Below are 18,031 nucleotides of genomic sequence, written 5' to 3' on the forward strand. Positions count from 1 at the left end.
AAGATATACTTTTCCATGCTCATCTTCAAAACTAAAACCTTAGAATGATATTTAAAGAGTCCAAAATGCTACCATCTATGCCACACCTACTCAATAATAAATTTATATATTTTTTATATTTTTTATATCTTTATTTGAGAACAAAACTGGAAAGAAAAATTTAGACATCAACTAAACCATTTTCTTGTTATTTATATTGTATAAATTATCTTATAATTAGAGGCAAAAGGAGAAATTAAAAAAACAATAATTTATTTTAATGTTCTAACCAAAGTTTAACTTGGTATCAATATTTGTAGATATTACATATCTTCAATTTTGTGTAATGAAAAATTGACGCGTTTCTTACTTTCTAAGCAAGGTATAATAACTCTTGATTTAGTGATAAATATTTGATTCAACAAGGGACCATGAAGATATTTTAAAGAATACTAACAAATTTTTATATCTTTGTGAAACTTCTGGCATGAGTAACCCTTCCATCTCTACAAAACATTACACTTTCAGCTACAGGGTTGATGAACAACACACCACTAAGTACTAACAACCAAAAAAAAAAAAAAGACCAAAAAGATAATACAAACGATTGATCCCAAGCAATCAGCTGAATTTTCAACAGTTACAACACAAGCAGCCACCAAAAGAACAGAACACTCTCATTTGGTCAACCAGTATATGAAAATGAGGAATGTGCATACTGATGCAACAAGGGAAAGTATGATCGTATCCATTGACTTCTTTCGCTTTATCGCCGACAGAATGGTATTTACCTGAAACATCAGTGTGACAGGCACATCAAACAGCGTAAAAAACATGGATATGGGGCACAAATTGCAAACACAACAAAATCAAAGACTTAGACGTTATGCCTAATGCAAGTATCTGACAGGGTTGTTCATAATGACAGTTTAGTTTTTTAAGCATTTGCGCTTCATAGATTCTTTTCTTTGCCTAGGTAAAAGGCATCAGAAGAGAGAATTTCAAAATGATTCAAACACCAAAAACTATATCTATAAGGCATACCGTTGGAAGGCGACTGCTGACATTACTGAGCTTTGAATTGATTCCACCAAAAGTCGAACGTTGGGTGACAAGTGCACCAAGTGTGGCTTGTGCTTGTGAAATAACATTGTCCATCTGCAGCACAGGGATAAGCAGAAGAATTCAAAACAAGACAGTACAAGTTGAAGATACCAGAAATATCGGCCCCCCTGAGAATTCATGTGACAGCATTTCCATACGACCCTGGAAAAACATTTTAAACATCCATACTAGCACACAGAAGAAAGGGCCCTACTATTTCTTCAAGATGACTGACGTTAAAGTTACTAGCTCAATCTCCACAAAAATCTTAAAAGGCTAGGTTACTGTTTTCCCCTTCACTATAGATACACTGGCATTCATTTTTCCCTTTTGTTCATTGAAGGGGAAAAAGAACATACAGTGTTGATAGAGTTTAATTTCACTGCCAGTATTGTCCAAAACTGAATTTTCCCTATTTGTCAAACCAGAAAACATGCCTACAAGCAGCTGTTCCTCCTTAGTCCTTACAAGATTTTTTTTTTTTTTTAACTTCCTATAATTCTATAAGCAGCAAGATTACTTGCCATTACTTACAAATGAAATTTCAACAAAAACCTTACTATAAACCATCTCTTCTCATAAAAACTTTCAGTATCTGATCACACAAAGAATCAGATTACCTTTCTTTCTTTCTTTTTGAGCATGCTGGGACTGAAACAAATTTCTTCTTAATTCTCATCAAAACCCCTACAATCTTGCAAGATCAAATCTGTGGTTTGAGTAATTGTGTTAAATCCCTAGACCAACTTCCTAAGCAAACAGATTCGCAATACTCAGGCCAAAAGCAAGAATCACATATTATACAAAATTAAAGAATTCCACTGAGAAGAACTGATGAAAAAAATTAAGATAACGGCTAATATCAGAAAATCCAAGTAACTGTTTCATATGACAGACCTGTCCTGTACTTCTGCTGATAGAAGCATGCTCCTTTAGTAGTGCTTGCTCTGCAGAACCTCCACCCTCTTCCAAGTCCAATCTTGTCCTATCAAACTCTTTAAAATCCTCAAGGAGTGAAGCGTGCTCCTGCTTAGCTCTGAGGCTAGATCGGAGACGATAAAACTCCTGCAGTTAAAAAATATCTAACAACAGGTTGGTATGCAGCAGGTCTAACACCAGTTAAAAATCTTCATATGGTTGAAAACGAAAAATTTATGAAAATTAATTTAATAAATAGTAAGGTACAAAATTAATTTCACCTATCCTTTATCATAACACCCCGAGCAAAAAAAAAAAAAACAAAAAACAAAACAAAACAAAACAAAACAAAATAAAACAAAAACAAAATTAAACAGAGGCTCAAAAAGAATGGACACTCAGCACTGAGCATTGGTTGACCTGAATATTTATTTCACTGATCAAAAGATTAAGATTCTTGCATGAAATAACCACCCACTTGTTGTATGTTTGATTGTAGGAAACAAAATCACTTCGAAATTCATTTTTCAAAAGTTAGATCGTTTATTACCCTAAGCCTGAGACACTGAATTTAAATTTACCTTTTAATTTCAATCCATTCCACTTGGAGGAATGAGACCTTTGCACCAGGGTGCATATCAAATATCTATCCCATGTTTACAAGCCTACTTCACTGGAACAGTTCAAATTCAAAACACCATACAAGGATAACTGCACACAAACTAACACTATAGCTTACCTGGGTGAGATCTTGAAGAATTTCTTGGTGCCTGGTCAAGGTATGAGAAACCATTTCTGTGCCACCAGATGATACCCAGGCTTGCATCTGTGAGTTCACTTGTTGGAGTTGTTTTAGTAGCCGCTCAATCCACGACTCCATATCACTCTCCGCATTATCAACTTTTGAAGAAGCTTTAGCAGAAACCAATTTACGATAAGAATTCATTTGCTCATCCAACTGAGCTTCGAGTTTTCTCGCCTGCAAAAGACCAGAGACACATTGCTTTAATCAATCATCTATTTGAAAATGCATAAAATGCATAAACAAGGTAACCGCATCAAATTCTCCTTTCAAAATCAACGCAAGAACCCCTTTTAGGATGTTTGAAAACATCAAATTCCCAAAATATATATATATATATATATATTATTGCCACTGGCAGGCTTCAAGGAAACTTAATAGGGTATCTAAATAATTCAATCAATACCAAGATCACCATCAAGAGAATCAAATCCCTAAGCAAATTAGGCATCCTTCTAATTTGTCTGTCCTAAATCCGATAAAAACCGACAGTTAGCAAATCATGAACCAAAATATAGGAACAAAATAGCCCGACGCGTTTCAAGTCTTCATGATTCGTCCGATCATGAAATATAAAACAGAACATAAACCAGAGAAAGAACTTCTTGTTATAAAACATGCATTGATCTGCCGCAAGAATAAGACTTAGTGAGTCCAATTCATTAACGGAAGCTTCCCTCGGCACCCAGAAATAGCTTTCCTCTATTGGAAAACAAAATTCTACAAACCAGACCAAGTCATCGTGTACAAGCTGATCTCGCGAATTCAATCACCGACAACATGAAAGAATCTTACGAACGGAAATTGCACGCCCGGGGTCTCCAAATTGCAGAAATTCAAGCCATTTGTCTAACTTAAATGCAAGAAAAAAAATAATACAGAATTCGAAGGCAGAGAGATTGAACCTGTTTGCGAAGTGCGTCCCACGAACTCGGCACCTCCATGAATGAAGAAAGATGAAGAAAAACAAATGGAACAATGGAAATTTCTTACTCTCAGAATGTGGGAATGTTGGGCGTCCTTCGGGGGGTGGGGATGCGATTAGGCAGTCGTTTGGCGAAAGATGACAGGCCGTCTGCTCCCCGCAGACGACGATGAACAATTTTGAGATCCAACCAATAATAAAGGCTTTGGCGAGAAAAGATTTGTTTCGGTGGGTAACATCGTAACAAATAAGAATTAATATTAATTATAAATTATAATCATAATGTAATATTTACAATTTATAAAAAAATATTATAGAGTAAGATACTAAAATATGCCATCTACTGTTTTATTTTATCTTAGTTACTTAATAAGACGCCTCTTTACTTTAAAATTAAATATGTTAATATCATTATGATTTGTAAGAATTCTAAAATAATATTTCTTAATTAAATTTATATTTTGTGGAAAAAGAAAATAAAATTTATATGTATTCAAAACTTCTCTGAAATTTAAAACAGTTGTATAAAATCCTCTAATTTAAAATTAACCTTCTTAGCATTTTATTTTTTACCATATGTTTTCATATTGTTATTTTTTTAATTCTTACTAATAAAAGTTGTCATATTATATTAAAAAAAAAGACATATATTAACTTATATAGCATCTAATGTAAACTAATAGTAGTTTTACAAAAATTTTGTCTATATTTTTCTATTATTATTAGCTTATATCACATGCCATGTAAGTTTAATGTTATGTGTCTTTTTTAAATATAACATGATAATTTTTATTAATAATATAATTAAAAAATAATAAGAAAATATACAGTAAAAGAAAATAAAAAATTAAAAAAGTTAATTTTAAAATTTTAAAACTAGAAAAATTGTGCAATGGCATAAAAATTTAGAAGTTTTATATATTTTACCAATTTATAGTTACTAATATCCTATCTATCCAAAATGTGAGGACTTCAACTAGGGAAGCACTATATTTCATATTACATTCTGCCTCCCAAAAAGAAGGGAAAAATAAAAGTAATGACCCGTAAACTCATAAAAAAAAATAATTACTATTAAATTAAGATTTTTTTAAATAGAATTAATACTAAATTTGAAAATTTTAATCCTTGACGTTAATATTTCAACGAGTTCCTTGTTTGTCATCCTCCTCGTGTAACTTTGTATGATGTGGCAAGCGGTGATTGGCATTGCTTGCGTGGCAGTGGAAGGAAATGAAACTTGACTTATCCCATTATTTAAAATTGCGTGTGTTGTAAACTTAAATAGAAATAGTTTTAAAATAGAAAATAAAAAATTTAGTAAAAGAATTATTTATGAAAAATTTTATCACAAAAATGCTTTACCATATAAAAGAGATGTATCAATTTTTTTTAATGTAAATTAAAAACATGATTCTAGTATATATGAAAAATATTTATATAAAGAGAGCATTTTATGTTATTATAGTTTTACGTTTTATGTATTTTTTAATATTTAATTTTATTAACATATTCCATTAATATAATTTAATAGATATTTAAAATTATTTATTTTATAAACATATTAATATTTATTTTAAGTATAAATTATGCTCCATTGATTAATTTTTTTTTTTTTGGTCCATCACTATTTGAGAACCTATTATTCGTATCAGTTTTGATCCTACAAAACATTAGCATCTCGAGTTAGCAGATATTTTTGTCTCTTAATTATTTGATCAGTAACGTCTCATGTCCTTAACTTACATGTAATAATTTTGTCTTTCAAAATTTAAAAATGATGTCAAAAAAAAAGTTAACTTTAACATTTAGTTGATTGTAAAAATTACAAAAAATATTTCAAAAATTATAAAAAAAATGACCCATTAAATTATACATGGGTATCCTATAAGAAAATTAATGTAAATTAAGTCCTTTAAGTTACATATAAATAATAGCAAACAAATCTTATTTCTTACCTACTTAAAAAGCCAAAATATAATTTTGACCAACCAATATTTTTTAGATTTACTCCCTCCATTAAAAAAGATAAAGCATTTTTTGAGGAGTTAGATATTAAAAAATATAAGACATTTTTAGTTTTTCGAGGTGTAATCACCATTTTTTTTCAAAAATGCCCTTATTGATAACAACTTTATATTTACTGTAGGGTGTTTAATAGGGGTAAATATGAAAAGATAGGGTTAGTTGAAAAATAGGTAACTACTTTATTAGGCGGTGAAATTCAGTTAAAAATGTTTTATATTTTTGAACTGAGAGAGTAATTGATATTAATTTTTCTGTAAGGTACTTATTTGCAACTTTGTAGATGATTTTTTTTATTTTTTAAGTTTTTTTTTGTAATTTTCAATCAATTAAAGACAAAAGTCAACTTTTTTTAACAGTAAGTTGCCCAATATATTATTTTCAAATATTGAAACATAAAATTATATCACATATAAATTTAAGATAGTAAATACTCCTAAGAGAATAGTTAAGAGTCCTTGAGTATGTTCACAGTGTTCTTTTAGCAGTTCTCATTTGTATTGTAATCAAATATTATTTGACTTGTACATCAGAGATTTATCCTTTTCTTCCTTCCGCAAGCATACTGATTTCCAAATTTTGATAGCAGGTGAGGTTCGTATGCTCAGAACCAGCTAAGAGCATTGATTAGTTTGAAGTGCTTTGTTACGATGTTTTATTTATGTATGCTTCAAATTTACTTGCACGGATTGCTTCAAGAGGACAGACCAATGCTTTAGCGAGATTGTTATGGTCACAGATACAGAAATTAATTAAAAGTTCAGAATAATGATGTAAATACACAAAAATATAGAATGGCAGACACGTAATTTAAAATGTATTTTTCTCCACAAAAAAAAAATAATAAAGAGATGCATGCCATAAAATGTTCGAAATTTAAGTCATTCTTAAACTGCATCCTTCTTCGGAGTTAGCAGTGCTTGTCCAATTATCATTTTTTTTCCTTGATAGAGCCCCTAAATTCAATGTTTTAAGGTTTTGTGTTAAGATGTAGTGTCATCTTTATTTATATATTTTCTGGACCATTAGGTGGCTTAGTTATATTTTCCTATCTTCCAACACTACAACATTTTTTGTCTATAACAACAGTATCTAACATAACAGTATTTTTGACAATGTAAGACCATAGGAAACAAAGCATTGCAACAGCTCTAAATTGTAGTTGTAGGCTTGTGGCGCGAGAAGCTGCCTGAGCCCAACACTCTCCACATGCAAGTATGCACTCGCAATTCAATGTTATAGCATAGAAAGTGAAACCTGAGGAACATGTTACCAGACCTTATTGCAGAAACACTACACTGCAACATAAGCAAATTTTCTTTTGAAAGAAGGAAAAACTCCATTTTGACTTTGATTAAATGTCAACATGAGAAGTAGCTTCTACATAATTAGAACAAGTAATTTAAATCAAGTTTGACGTGCTAATCTAAAAAAATTTAGGGTGAGACTTTGTAAAATGATGGTTTTTTAATGTTCAAGTTTGTTCGGGCCAACTCAAATAGGCTTGAAAAATTTTTGGCTAAGCCTAATTGGATTCAGGTTTGGCCCAAATACTCAGATAACAAAATTATATGTTAAAAATATATATAATATAAAAAATATTAATTCTCTAGGTTTTAGGTTATTTTATGCTAAAATATCATATATTGAGTGCATTATTATAAAAATAAAAATATTTATATTGTCATATTTTTATTATTTTTAATCTATAAAATATCTCAAAATAATATTTAAAATATATTTTAATATTAATTTCTAGATTTAAGACCCGTATATCTTTTTAAAAAAATGTTGAGTCTTGTACATCGTTTAAGCATCCAAAAAATATATTTCATATTTTTATAAAATAAAGATAATTAATTTTAAAATAGAAAATCAAATTAAAATTAGTTTTTAAAATAAAAATGCAGGTATTCAATCCCTTGAAACTCAAATGAATTCAAGTCGGGTTTAATTATTCAAACTTTTTAAAAAGTTCAGGCTTATTCAGACCTAGCTTATCCAAACTACGGGCTCTATATGCAATTTCAATTAATTGGCCACATGAATCTATTATTCCATGACTTGGCAAGATATAAATCATTCACAAATAAAGTGGAAAAAAATTGCATAGCTCACCTCAGTAAGCTTCGGATCACAAAGAGAGAATGCCTACTGTAAAAGAAATAAAGAGTTTTTTTGGATTATTATCACATTAAAAAGCAGGAGAATTAAGCCACATCAGTTAGCACATCAAGGTAAGTATAAACTGTATAAAGCTAGATTAACAATTTTGAGAAATTTATCAAGAACTAACCTCCCCCATAGAGAGCACTTCTAAACCATCATTTTGTGATGTGCCATCCACAAATGGGTAAGACCTTATAATGGGGTAGAATGATCATTTTGCCATGTCGCATGTTCAAAAAAATTTAGAAATACCCCTCCACATTCAATCTTGCGGCAAATTAGAGTCATTAATATTTCCCGGGATGAACCTATGCCATCTTGTTTCTAGCAGCTTACCTCATATGGGTCATTCACAGTCAAATCTGCATATAAAGCTTTTCAATCCCTTAGCTCGCATGATGCAGATAAAAAATGGAATCATGTATGGAAACTGCCTTTTGCTCAGCGAGTCAGAACTTTTCTCTGGTTACTATTCAAAGGCAGACAGACTTCTGACCAATTCAGAACGAGTAGGAAGAAAGATGGCTGATGATATGCAATGTTCTCTTTGTATGGATGCTGTGGATTGTGGAATATATTAATCATGTCTTTAAGCACTGCTCATTCGCAGCCTCCATATGGAAGAAGATATTACCAGTTGCTTTGTACGCTGAATTATGCAAGGATATATAATAGTGAACCATGGCTGTGCAACATCCTTCAATTTACAGAAGAATGAATATTTCTTGGAAGGTGGGAATCAGCATATGCTGGAAATTATGGGAAGCACGTAACCATAGGATTTTTGCTGGTGAACAAAACTCTCTAGATATTTTTCTTGTACATATTAGGATTCTAGTTGATCATACGCTTAAAGTCTTTTCAACTTTTAAGTCTCTGATATAATTGGCTTTTGCTATTTTGTTTCTGTATAGTTTTAATCAATGAATTTCCCCTTTCCACTTAGAAAAAGCCTTGTCCGCCCCCTTCATATTCCCATGTATTCTTGACAATCCAATAGTCCATTCTAAATGTGTCATTATCAAGACCAACAACAGTTACAACATGGTTGGGCTTTTTTAATCCTTTTCTCAAACTTTATGATTATTTTCTATCAAAATCCCCTGCCATCATAAAAGAAATGCAATTAATTAATTATGAAAAAACTAAAAAATGTTAGATTTAAATATCTTGACACATATTTACTTGGGAAAATCACAATTAAGGATCATTTGAGACAATTAATTACACTGCAAGATCAAATGATTCTAATATTACTCTATAGAATCAAAGGATCTAAATTAAATTAGAGTTTATTGTGAAAAGACAAAACTACCCCTTATATGTGTAGCAACTTTTCATTGTTGGCAAAAAAAAAAAACTTCCTATTCAGACAAAAAAAATCACATTTTTATTTTAATATCAATTAATTCCCTTATTAACAGCTCTAAAAAATAACTTGATTGTGGAGAAGAAAAAGTGTTGTAATTTAATGAATTAGTTCCTATTCAAGAAAAAATAAATCTCATTTTCATTTTAGTAACAATTAATTTCCTTATTAACAAATTCAAAAAATTAACGTGGTGATGGAGAGAAATAAATGTTGTCATTTGATAAACAAATCCCATTTTTATTTCAATTCATTTATTAACAACTATAAAATATTAACTTGGTATAGAAAAATTGTTATAATCTAGTAAACAAGTTTCCATTTGAGAAAAAATATATCTTATTTTTATTTTAACAACAATCAATTCCCCCATCATAACAAATATATCAGGGGTAGTTTTGTCTTTTCACAATAAATTTTAATTATATTTAAGTCCTTTGATCTTGTAAAGTACTATCAAAATTATTTTATCCTACAACATAATTAATTATCTTTCAGTTGTATTGTGATTTTCCCTCTTTTACTTCTACAATTCATGTTTTAGGATCATTGATGGCAATGACAAGCAGTTTTATCACAACTTTTTCCAACTCACCCTCGTTGTTTTTGGGGATATTTGCAAAGCCATCGATGTAGGCTTTGGTGCGAAAGTTCCTCCTTTCGCCCCAATTAGGTGACTCGGTGTATGGGTATTCTAAATCTGATGTAACCCAATTTTCCTTGAAGAACTCTCTAAGACATCTTTTGAGCTTCCCCCGAGGCCTGGACACACACGCCATCTGATATATAGATGGTATAATCAAGGATGTGTTGTGAGGCTAAGTCAACCAAGACACCAGTTTTGATTTGAATTAGCCCCTCTACAACGGCTAAAGCAGAGAAATAAAGCAAATATCTATGACAATAACAATTAATATAAGCAACATAAATTAGACTGAAAATAATATATTTCAATCAAGGACTCGTGGCTTACTAGAGTGTCCTTGATTTTCACTCCCTCCTTTCCTCCAATCAACTCATGGAACAATGTCTAGTTGCATCCTTTCGCTGTCTAAAAGGTAAGAAACTAAACAGATCGATAGTAATATATCTAGGAATTTTGTTGTCCTTAATATTATTTAACTGCTTAGTTTCTTACTTTTTAGATAGTGAAAAGGTGGAACTAGACATTCCTCCATAAGTTGATTGGAGTAAAAGAGGCGTGGTTACGACAGTGAGAGATTAAAAATGTTCTGGTAATTCATTTAATATTTATCAATCTAGTCTGTTGTTCTGCATTTTCTTTTTATTTTTTTGAATAAAAGCAAGGAAACTTCTAAGTCTGTTTTTTTACATTAATAATTATATTTTTTTAATTAATTTATATAACTGCTATCAACATTCCGTTATCTACATTAATAAATTTTAACAATGTTACCTTCTATTTAAATAATATGAACTAAATCAATAATAAAGATAAATTTAAGAAACCATGTTGACAAAAATTAAACTTGAAAAACTAAGTTAATAACTGAAATAAATTTAAGAGACCAAATTAATAAAAATTAAATTTGAAGAACTAAATTAATAATTCACGCAACTTTAAGGAAATAAAAGTTTTATTATCCCAAATATTTATGCATTTCCCGTTAATGAGATTTTCTCATTTCCTGTGTGATTAAATTTTTATTCTTACTAAGTATAAGTCACATCCTTGCTAACTAAGACGAAGTTTAATTAGCAGCTCAACTTTATTTTAGCATGTATGAATTGGTTGGTTGCTTTTTCTATCACGCTTGGCTGAAGCATAAGCTTTTTCATTTCTTTGGATGCAAGATGATGATAGCAATAATTAGGAATCATAACAGAAAACACACTCACACATGTTTTTACATTATTCTCTGTTCCCTTCAACTGAAATCTTTCATTCATTCATATATCAAAAAAAAAAAAAACAGAGAGAGAGAGAGAAGACAATCTAGTATATATACATGTATCACACAGCACTCCTTTTGGCTACTCCCATTCCTAATATATGATATATGATGAGCAGGCAAAAAAGATTACTAATTAATTCTCGCTGATCAGTACTCATCGCTTGATTGTAGCAATCTTCTGACAAAAGCATTGTGAAGTCGTGTTTATTTATTGTTGGGTGGGATGATCAGATTCAGTCAAAGTCACCTTCTGAAGCTGCCAGGGGCTGAAGTGATTGTAGCCTTGGCCTCTTCTTCTTGTTCATCAGTAAGCTTCACTAAAGTATAAGTGCCTGCTCCACACAAAGCTCCAAGTATGGGAGCTATCAGATACACCCAAATGGCTCTATAGTTATTTGCTGCTATTGCTGGGCCCAGTGTTCTTACTGGGTTCATTGACCCTCCTGATGCTGGCCTGTATCAAATTAATAGACTTATTTATAAATAAGTTCTGTAAATTTGATAAAACATGTGTGGTGAAATTCTAAGATGCCTGTGTCATTTATGACAAGTGCAAGATGATGAAATTGCACCTAAGAGATTGACTTGTACATCCAGGATGTTAACATGCAAATCAACAGACTTGTTAGGAAGTAATTTCTTCCTTTTGCACTTGTTAATGAATAATTTTTATTTATTTAAAACTTCCATTTACCTATTTATATATATATCCATAGACTTGAAGAAACAAAGGAGAAACTGGTTTGTTTATAAACTAGTCTCTTTACTGACTCACGGCTCATACTCTTTTAAAGCAAAAGATTGTGGGTTCGATGCCTATGGTAAAGCTCAAACTCTTGTATATATCCATATATTTGACCGTCCAGATTTGAGATAATATTTTATATTTTTAATAATTTTTTAATAGGTATATGATATAAAATAAAAATAATTTTATAATTATCACTTTGTCAAAAAATTACACGTTAAAAATTTTTTAAGTCATGGGATTTGACTTTTGTTGACGAAAAACAAATTAAATCACATCACTGCCGTATGAAATACTGTAGTTATAAATATAAATTGGATTTATGTTTTGGACATACCCGGCGATGAGGATGTTGAGCATGACAGTGGCTCCCACCGCGATTCCCGCAAGCTCTCCCACCTGTATCCAATTCATTCATCATCATCAATTTATCATCTCCAATAGTCAACTGAGCTTCTCAGATTATATCACCAAATCTAAATTATTATATTATATAGGATAAATGAGTAAATTGCTGCTTACTTTTTAGGATAGCAGTCGTATGATTATTAAACTTTTGAAAAACGATCCAATCTATTTTTTATAATTAATAAAAGTTAATTTTAATTTTTAATTAATCAAAAAATAATTAAAAAAGACTTTAAAAATTATAAAAAATGACCGAAAGAGTAGTCTGTAATTTTTACGTACTTTATTATAATTTTTAAAATTTTTTTATATTATTTTTTAATCAAATGATAGTTAAAGTTAATTTTTATTAGCGACAAAGTTAAATTATATTATTTTTAAAAGTTAAAAAAATAATTTATACAATGAAAGAATTCATAATTTATTATACTATTTGACTTAAAATTTAGAAAATAATTTATTTATTTAATTTACTCTATTACTGACTTCATTCAAAAATATAAAATATTTTTAACTGAATCTCGCCCTTAATAAAATAGTTATTTATTTTAAATTAATTTTATTTTTGATATTTACTCCTATTTAATAGGATATTTCACCTTTAAAAAATATAAAGTAGTTTATTCAATAAAAATATTTTTAAAAAAATAATAATTACACTTTAAAAAATTAAAAATATTTTATATTTTTTAATATTCAATTTCTTAAAATGTGCCATATTTTTTAAAAGGGAGGGAGTATATGTTTTATATACGCTTCTTGTTTTTCTTTATAGTCGCTAACAAAACAAGTCTATCAATCTTCCTACGTTCCTTTCCATCTGGAACTTTCATAAATGCACCGAAGCACATAAAAGGCGAAAGCAATAACCAGACAACGCTTTTCACACTCTAGAGATTCAAATCACTAATAATAATGGCATCAACATAAAAACACACACAAACACAAAGATTCTTACGGCTCTTGTGTCGGTGGCCACGGCAGTGACGACGAACATGAGATTAAAACTGATGATGAACTCCAAAGCAAAGGCTTGGCCATATCCTCCTGAAGGAACCGTGACTCCTCCATTCATGAACGGATGAAATATTCCCTTCAGTGCAAATGCTGCACATATCGACGCCATTACTTGCGCTGCGATGTACACCGGAACCTGCAAATCACTTCACAAAATCATGTGCCTGCCGTTTTAATCTTTATCATCAGAGATTTGTGCACAAGCATGGCTCAACTCATTACATGTTTCCATGGGAAATGCTTCAGTGCAGCAAAGGAGATGGTAACCGCCGGGTTGAGATGAGCGCCGGAGATGTGGCCGGTGGAGAGGATGACGATCATGACGGCAAGACCAGTGGTGGCGGCGCATCCGATGAGAGTCTCAGCGCCTTGTGTCTTCTGATTCACTATTGCAGCGGCGGTCCCTGCAAACATGAGAATGAGAGTGCCTATGAACTCAGCTCCTACCTGTTGCAGAATCAATCAACACATGAAGGAGAAATGGGTCAGCGTTGGATTCACAATTTTCTCATCAAAATCTCATCTTTTTCTGTATTTATCTCTTTTAGAAGTCAACCAAAGCAAAACTAACACAGGAAGGAAACATGGGTCAGGGTCGGACTACCCATTTTCTCATAAAATCCAGACCTTTTATGATTTTCAGAGTTTTTGAAACCAACCCAACAAAATTAACACATGAAGGAAAAATGGGTAAGTGTTCGATGACAAATTAGTCATAAAAATTTGAACTTTTTCTCTCTATGAACATTCTGTGTAATGCTCTGTTTTTAGATTTGATGTACCTTTCTTGCAAGAGGGATAGGAGCGGGTGGCAATGAACAGAGACTCTGGGCAAAGCTCCTTCTTCTACATTCCATTCTTTAACACTGAAACACTTACAATTCTTGAGAAGTGATTTCTTCCTTCCATAGCCGTTCCCATTACTTCTCTCAGACTTGAGACCTCCAAAAAGAGGTCCACCAGGGTTCCTGGTGTTGCAGGTGCTGAAGGAATCTCCTCTTGAGACCTCCAAAAAGAGGTCCCAGGGTTCCTGGTGTTGCAGGTGCTGAAGGAACCACCCCCACACAACTACCAAAGCTAGAGAGAGAGAGAGAGAGGAGAGAGAGAGAGAGAGATGGCTTGAAAGTTTATGTTTTCAATTGTTTGTCTCTCTTTGATGAGAGTGCTTGAATGGTATGGTATATATAATGGAGTGTAGTTGACTTGTGGAATCACAATAGAAGAGAGAGAAAGAAAATTAGTGGTTGAGAGTTGAGACATGAAGAGAATGAGAGAGAAAGAAAAAAAGAAAAGAAAAAGAAAATCATACTAGCTAGCAGCTTTGGAGTGGATAGTGGGGCATTACAAGGAGCCATGAATATGGGACTTGAGAAAGAGGCTTTGTAATATAGATCTCTTCCCTTTATTACCAAAGCGTGTGTATACACATACACATTACATCTGCGGAGAGAGATGTGATGAAGGGGTGGGTGAATATGATATGATGAAATAACTCTATTTAGTCATTTTTCTTAGGCCACTTTTTTTTTTTAGATGTATTAATACACGATAGAATTCAATTTATACCACGAAATGGTGGGACAGATAAGAAAAGAAAAAGGTGTGCATATACATATAAAAAATAACAGCATCTTCACATGGGGAGCATTATTTCCGTCATTAGCTATATATTGCATGGGAGTGCATCACTATTCAATTTAATATACTAAACAATTGCCAAGTAAAGTGGAAGGGAAGATCAACTTAATATACTAGCAATAACTATGGCTAAATTGGATTTTTTAATGACTTAAAAAAAAAGACTAACATATGTTGATAATTAATGAACTTGGCCTGAAAAATAAAATAAATTTGTAGTGTATAAATAGTTTTGGCGGTGTTTAAAGTGAAATCAGGCTCATTCCAAGTTAACTCATTCATTGACAATAAAATAAAAATACATTACATAATGGTCTAACACCAATTACATTTGAACTTAATATGTGGTATATCAAAGTGTTCAACATATTAATCATCAAACGGAGTAATAAGATTTTAACTTGAATATTATCTATGTCAATATTTTGAAATTGTGAAAAAATTAATGTAAATTATTTATTGACTCGTCAGAGATGAGAAGATTTTATCTAGTACTCAAATTATTAATGAAGTATTTGAATTTGATTTATGCAAGATAACTAGCCGTGGTTAAATCAAGTGGCAGAGACTTAATGTCCTTTAAATAGCTCTCTAGTTTAATTCTTGTGAATATTGTAAAAATTACATTTAGAGAACTTCCCCTTTAAAATTCGATACAGCTCCTATTTAAATTAAATAACAGTATCAGATACATATTATTGTTACCATAATTTGAGGTATGTCAAAGCCTCTTTTTTTTACAGAAGAATATCATTGTCCAGTCTATTAATTAAATTGATTTTTTTTTTGAAATACTGATAATTGGACTACTAATTAAATCGATTAAGCTGCTAATTCAAGAATTAATAGTTAAAATTGCTCATAGTTGAACTATAATCAAATTAGTCATAAAAAAACATTTCATTAAATTATTAGTTCAACAATTTATCAATTCAATCAATTGAATTCATCCAATTTTCAATATTATAGTTTATTTCCACCATCTTTCACATATATTTGTTTAGCATTGAACAATCCAGACCAAATGAATAGGGGATACCCACCCCCCTGCTGTTCTTCCAACTTGCACACGATATGTCCATGTTTCCCGATTAAGGGAAAGAAAAGGGAAAACGGCACCTAAGGCCCACATATCAAACAAATTGGCACATAAGGCCTAATATATATTGAATTTATTCTACAGGTTTAAAGGCCTTACAATTACATGCAAATATGTTTTTGTATATGGTAAAAAAACTTATCTACCCCTCATTTGAAAAAATAGCATCGTGCGTACATTGTTTTGTTAATGTGTGAACCTTGTCATATTATATATGATATTCTGTTGTTCATAATACATCTAAAAAACTTATATATTATTATTTAACTAAACCACACAAATCAATTATGTAAAATGAAAAGATATTGTATTATTAATGTATGGACCTTCATGTCATGTTATATATAAATATTTTGTTGTTCATAAATTTAAAAAACTTGTATATTATTGTTCAACTAAATCACATGGACTATTTATAATAAAGGGACATTGTACTATTAATGTATGGATCTTGTCATGGTATAAAAGGACATTTTATCGTTCATACACTTAGAGAACTTGTATATTATTGTTTAACTAAACCACACAATAATGCATAATAAATGAACATAATGTTGTTAATGTATGGACCTTGTCATGTTATATATGAATATTTTATTATATATACACCTGAAAAACTTGTACATTCCAAATGAGGGATAAATGAGTCATTTCACCAGCAAATATATGCATATAAGGCTTTTAAACTTGCAGCATTAATTCAGAATGTATTTAGCCTTATGTGAAAATTTCTTTAATTTGGGGGTCTTAGGTGCCATTGCCCAAAAAAAAAAGCATATTTGTATATTCAAAAAATTTGTATTTTTTATTAATACTTTATGGCCACTTGTATATGTATTATCTTTTATCATAAAGTGCATCTGAAAATTAACATCATGATGATGTTGTAGAAAAATTTTAACCAACATGTGGTGATTCTATTTACAACTTGAGAAGACATACAAAGTTTGGCATGCATGTGAAATTGTGTGGACCAAGCTTTTTTTTAAAAAAAATTCAAAATAATGTTTATCAAAATAAACTAAGGAGATATTGATTCAAGGAATCTCAGTACGTATATCTCACTATATAAGATGAACATTTAAATAATTTAACTAAAGTTTCGGCCACAAAAACAAACAAAAGAAAGAGCCAAACTTGATTTAATTGATCATAAATCAAGTATTTATCATGCGTCCACTCAATGCCTACCCTCCAAGAAATTAAATATAGGAGCCTATACGCAGTAAAGGAGATTATTATAAATATAACGAATGATTAATGATTTTATTTATTTAAAGTGATGATTACGAACATATTAAGAGTTGTTTCAATAAGTTAGTGTGATTCTCATTCATGGAAAAAAGGGGAAAAAAAATTAGTGCATGTTGGACAGCTAAGGAATACAAATAAAGAGAGCCTATATCTCTACATAGCGTGTGCGTCTTCTTCACTAATTTCTTGTTTTCTTAAATGTCTTCATCTCTACCAAACGCAAACACACTCTTTACAACTCTGCTAGAGAATGTATATTGATGCACAAACCTTCTTTAGCAAGCAAATCGAAAAGATTTCAACACACACAAAAGAATTATAGCTAGATTTAGTAGAGTTATAGCAATTCCCATAACATTAATATATATATTGTTGATTTGATTTTAATATTTATCATAAATAACTTTTTAAAGGTAATTTTATATTTTGAAGTAATATTAATAAGATAATAATTTACATGTAGAAATGTAAGAAAATTGTGTCTTCAATATATTTTTATATGTCATTGTATATTAATAAAACAATATTTTGGATGAAACATTAGGATGAATTTTTAAATTTTAGAAAATGTACTTGATATACTTAACTAATGTTAATTAATATTATAGATATATAAACAAACACTCTTTCTTTATTCATTACCATTATTTTAACTAATAA

The 18,031-nt window shown here is 30.6% G+C and overlaps 2 protein-coding genes across 3 annotated transcripts; both read right to left on the reverse strand.

The window, feature by feature from the left end:
* Positions 1–417: 417 nt before the first annotated feature.
* On the reverse strand, positions 418–3,915 carry LOC129288607 (Golgi SNAP receptor complex member 1-1-like). 2 transcript variants are annotated; one of them, XM_054925264.1, is made up of 6 exons: positions 3,709–3,915; positions 2,741–2,980; positions 1,981–2,148; positions 1,704–1,777; positions 1,024–1,137; positions 418–770 (listed from the first exon to the last, which is right to left on the reverse strand). In XM_054925264.1, exons 1-6 carry the CDS (start codon positions 3,745–3,747, stop codon positions 767–769), a joined length of 639 nt encoding a protein of 212 aa, XP_054781239.1. In that variant the 5' UTR covers positions 3,748–3,915; the 3' UTR covers positions 418–766. The 2 variants fall into 2 exon arrangements, with proteins under 2 accessions (XP_054781239.1, XP_054781238.1); XM_054925263.1 differs by lacking the exon at positions 1,704–1,777 and having other exon boundaries at positions 3,709–3,908.
* Positions 3,916–11,071: 7,156 nt separating this feature from the next.
* On the reverse strand, positions 11,072–14,379 carry LOC129288552 (aquaporin NIP6-1-like). Its single transcript, XM_054925184.1, has 5 exons — positions 14,163–14,379; positions 13,603–13,827; positions 13,322–13,516; positions 12,293–12,354; positions 11,072–11,661 (listed from the first exon to the last, which is right to left on the reverse strand). The coding sequence occupies exons 1-5, from the start codon at positions 14,235–14,237 to the stop codon at positions 11,451–11,453; spliced, it is 768 nt and encodes a 255-aa protein (XP_054781159.1). The 5' UTR covers positions 14,238–14,379; the 3' UTR covers positions 11,072–11,450.
* Positions 14,380–18,031: the final 3,652 nt, after the last annotated feature.

Source organism: Prosopis cineraria, unplaced genomic scaffold (genome assembly GCF_029017545.1).
Source record: "Prosopis cineraria cultivar Desert tree isolate PC_DT_omini unplaced genomic scaffold, ASM2901754v1 PC12, whole genome shotgun sequence".
Lineage (NCBI taxonomy): Eukaryota > Viridiplantae > Streptophyta > Magnoliopsida > Fabales > Fabaceae > Prosopis > Prosopis cineraria.

Coding starts and splice junctions, on each gene's coding strand:
- LOC129288607 (XM_054925263.1), bottom strand. CDS start 3,747: ATGGAGGTGCCGAGTTCGTGGGACGCACTTCGCAAACAG. Junction 2,981..3,708: donor GGGACGCACTTCGCAAACAG/GTTCAATCTCTC, acceptor GGTCTTTTGCAG/GCGAGAAAACTCGAAGCTCA. Junction 2,149..2,740: donor TTCTTCAAGATCTCACCCAG/GTAAGCTATAGT, acceptor TTTTAACTGCAG/GAGTTTTATCGTCTCCGATC.
- LOC129288552 (XM_054925184.1), bottom strand. CDS start 14,237: ATGGAATGTAGAAGAAGGAGCTTTGCCCAGAGTCTCTGTTCATTGCCA. Junction 13,828..14,162: donor CTATCCCTCTTGCAAGAAAG/GTACATCAAATC, acceptor ATTCTGCAACAG/GTAGGAGCTGAGTTCATAGG. Junction 13,517..13,602: donor AGCATTTCCCATGGAAACAT/GTAATGAGTTGA, acceptor AGTGATTTGCAG/GTTCCGGTGTACATCGCAGC.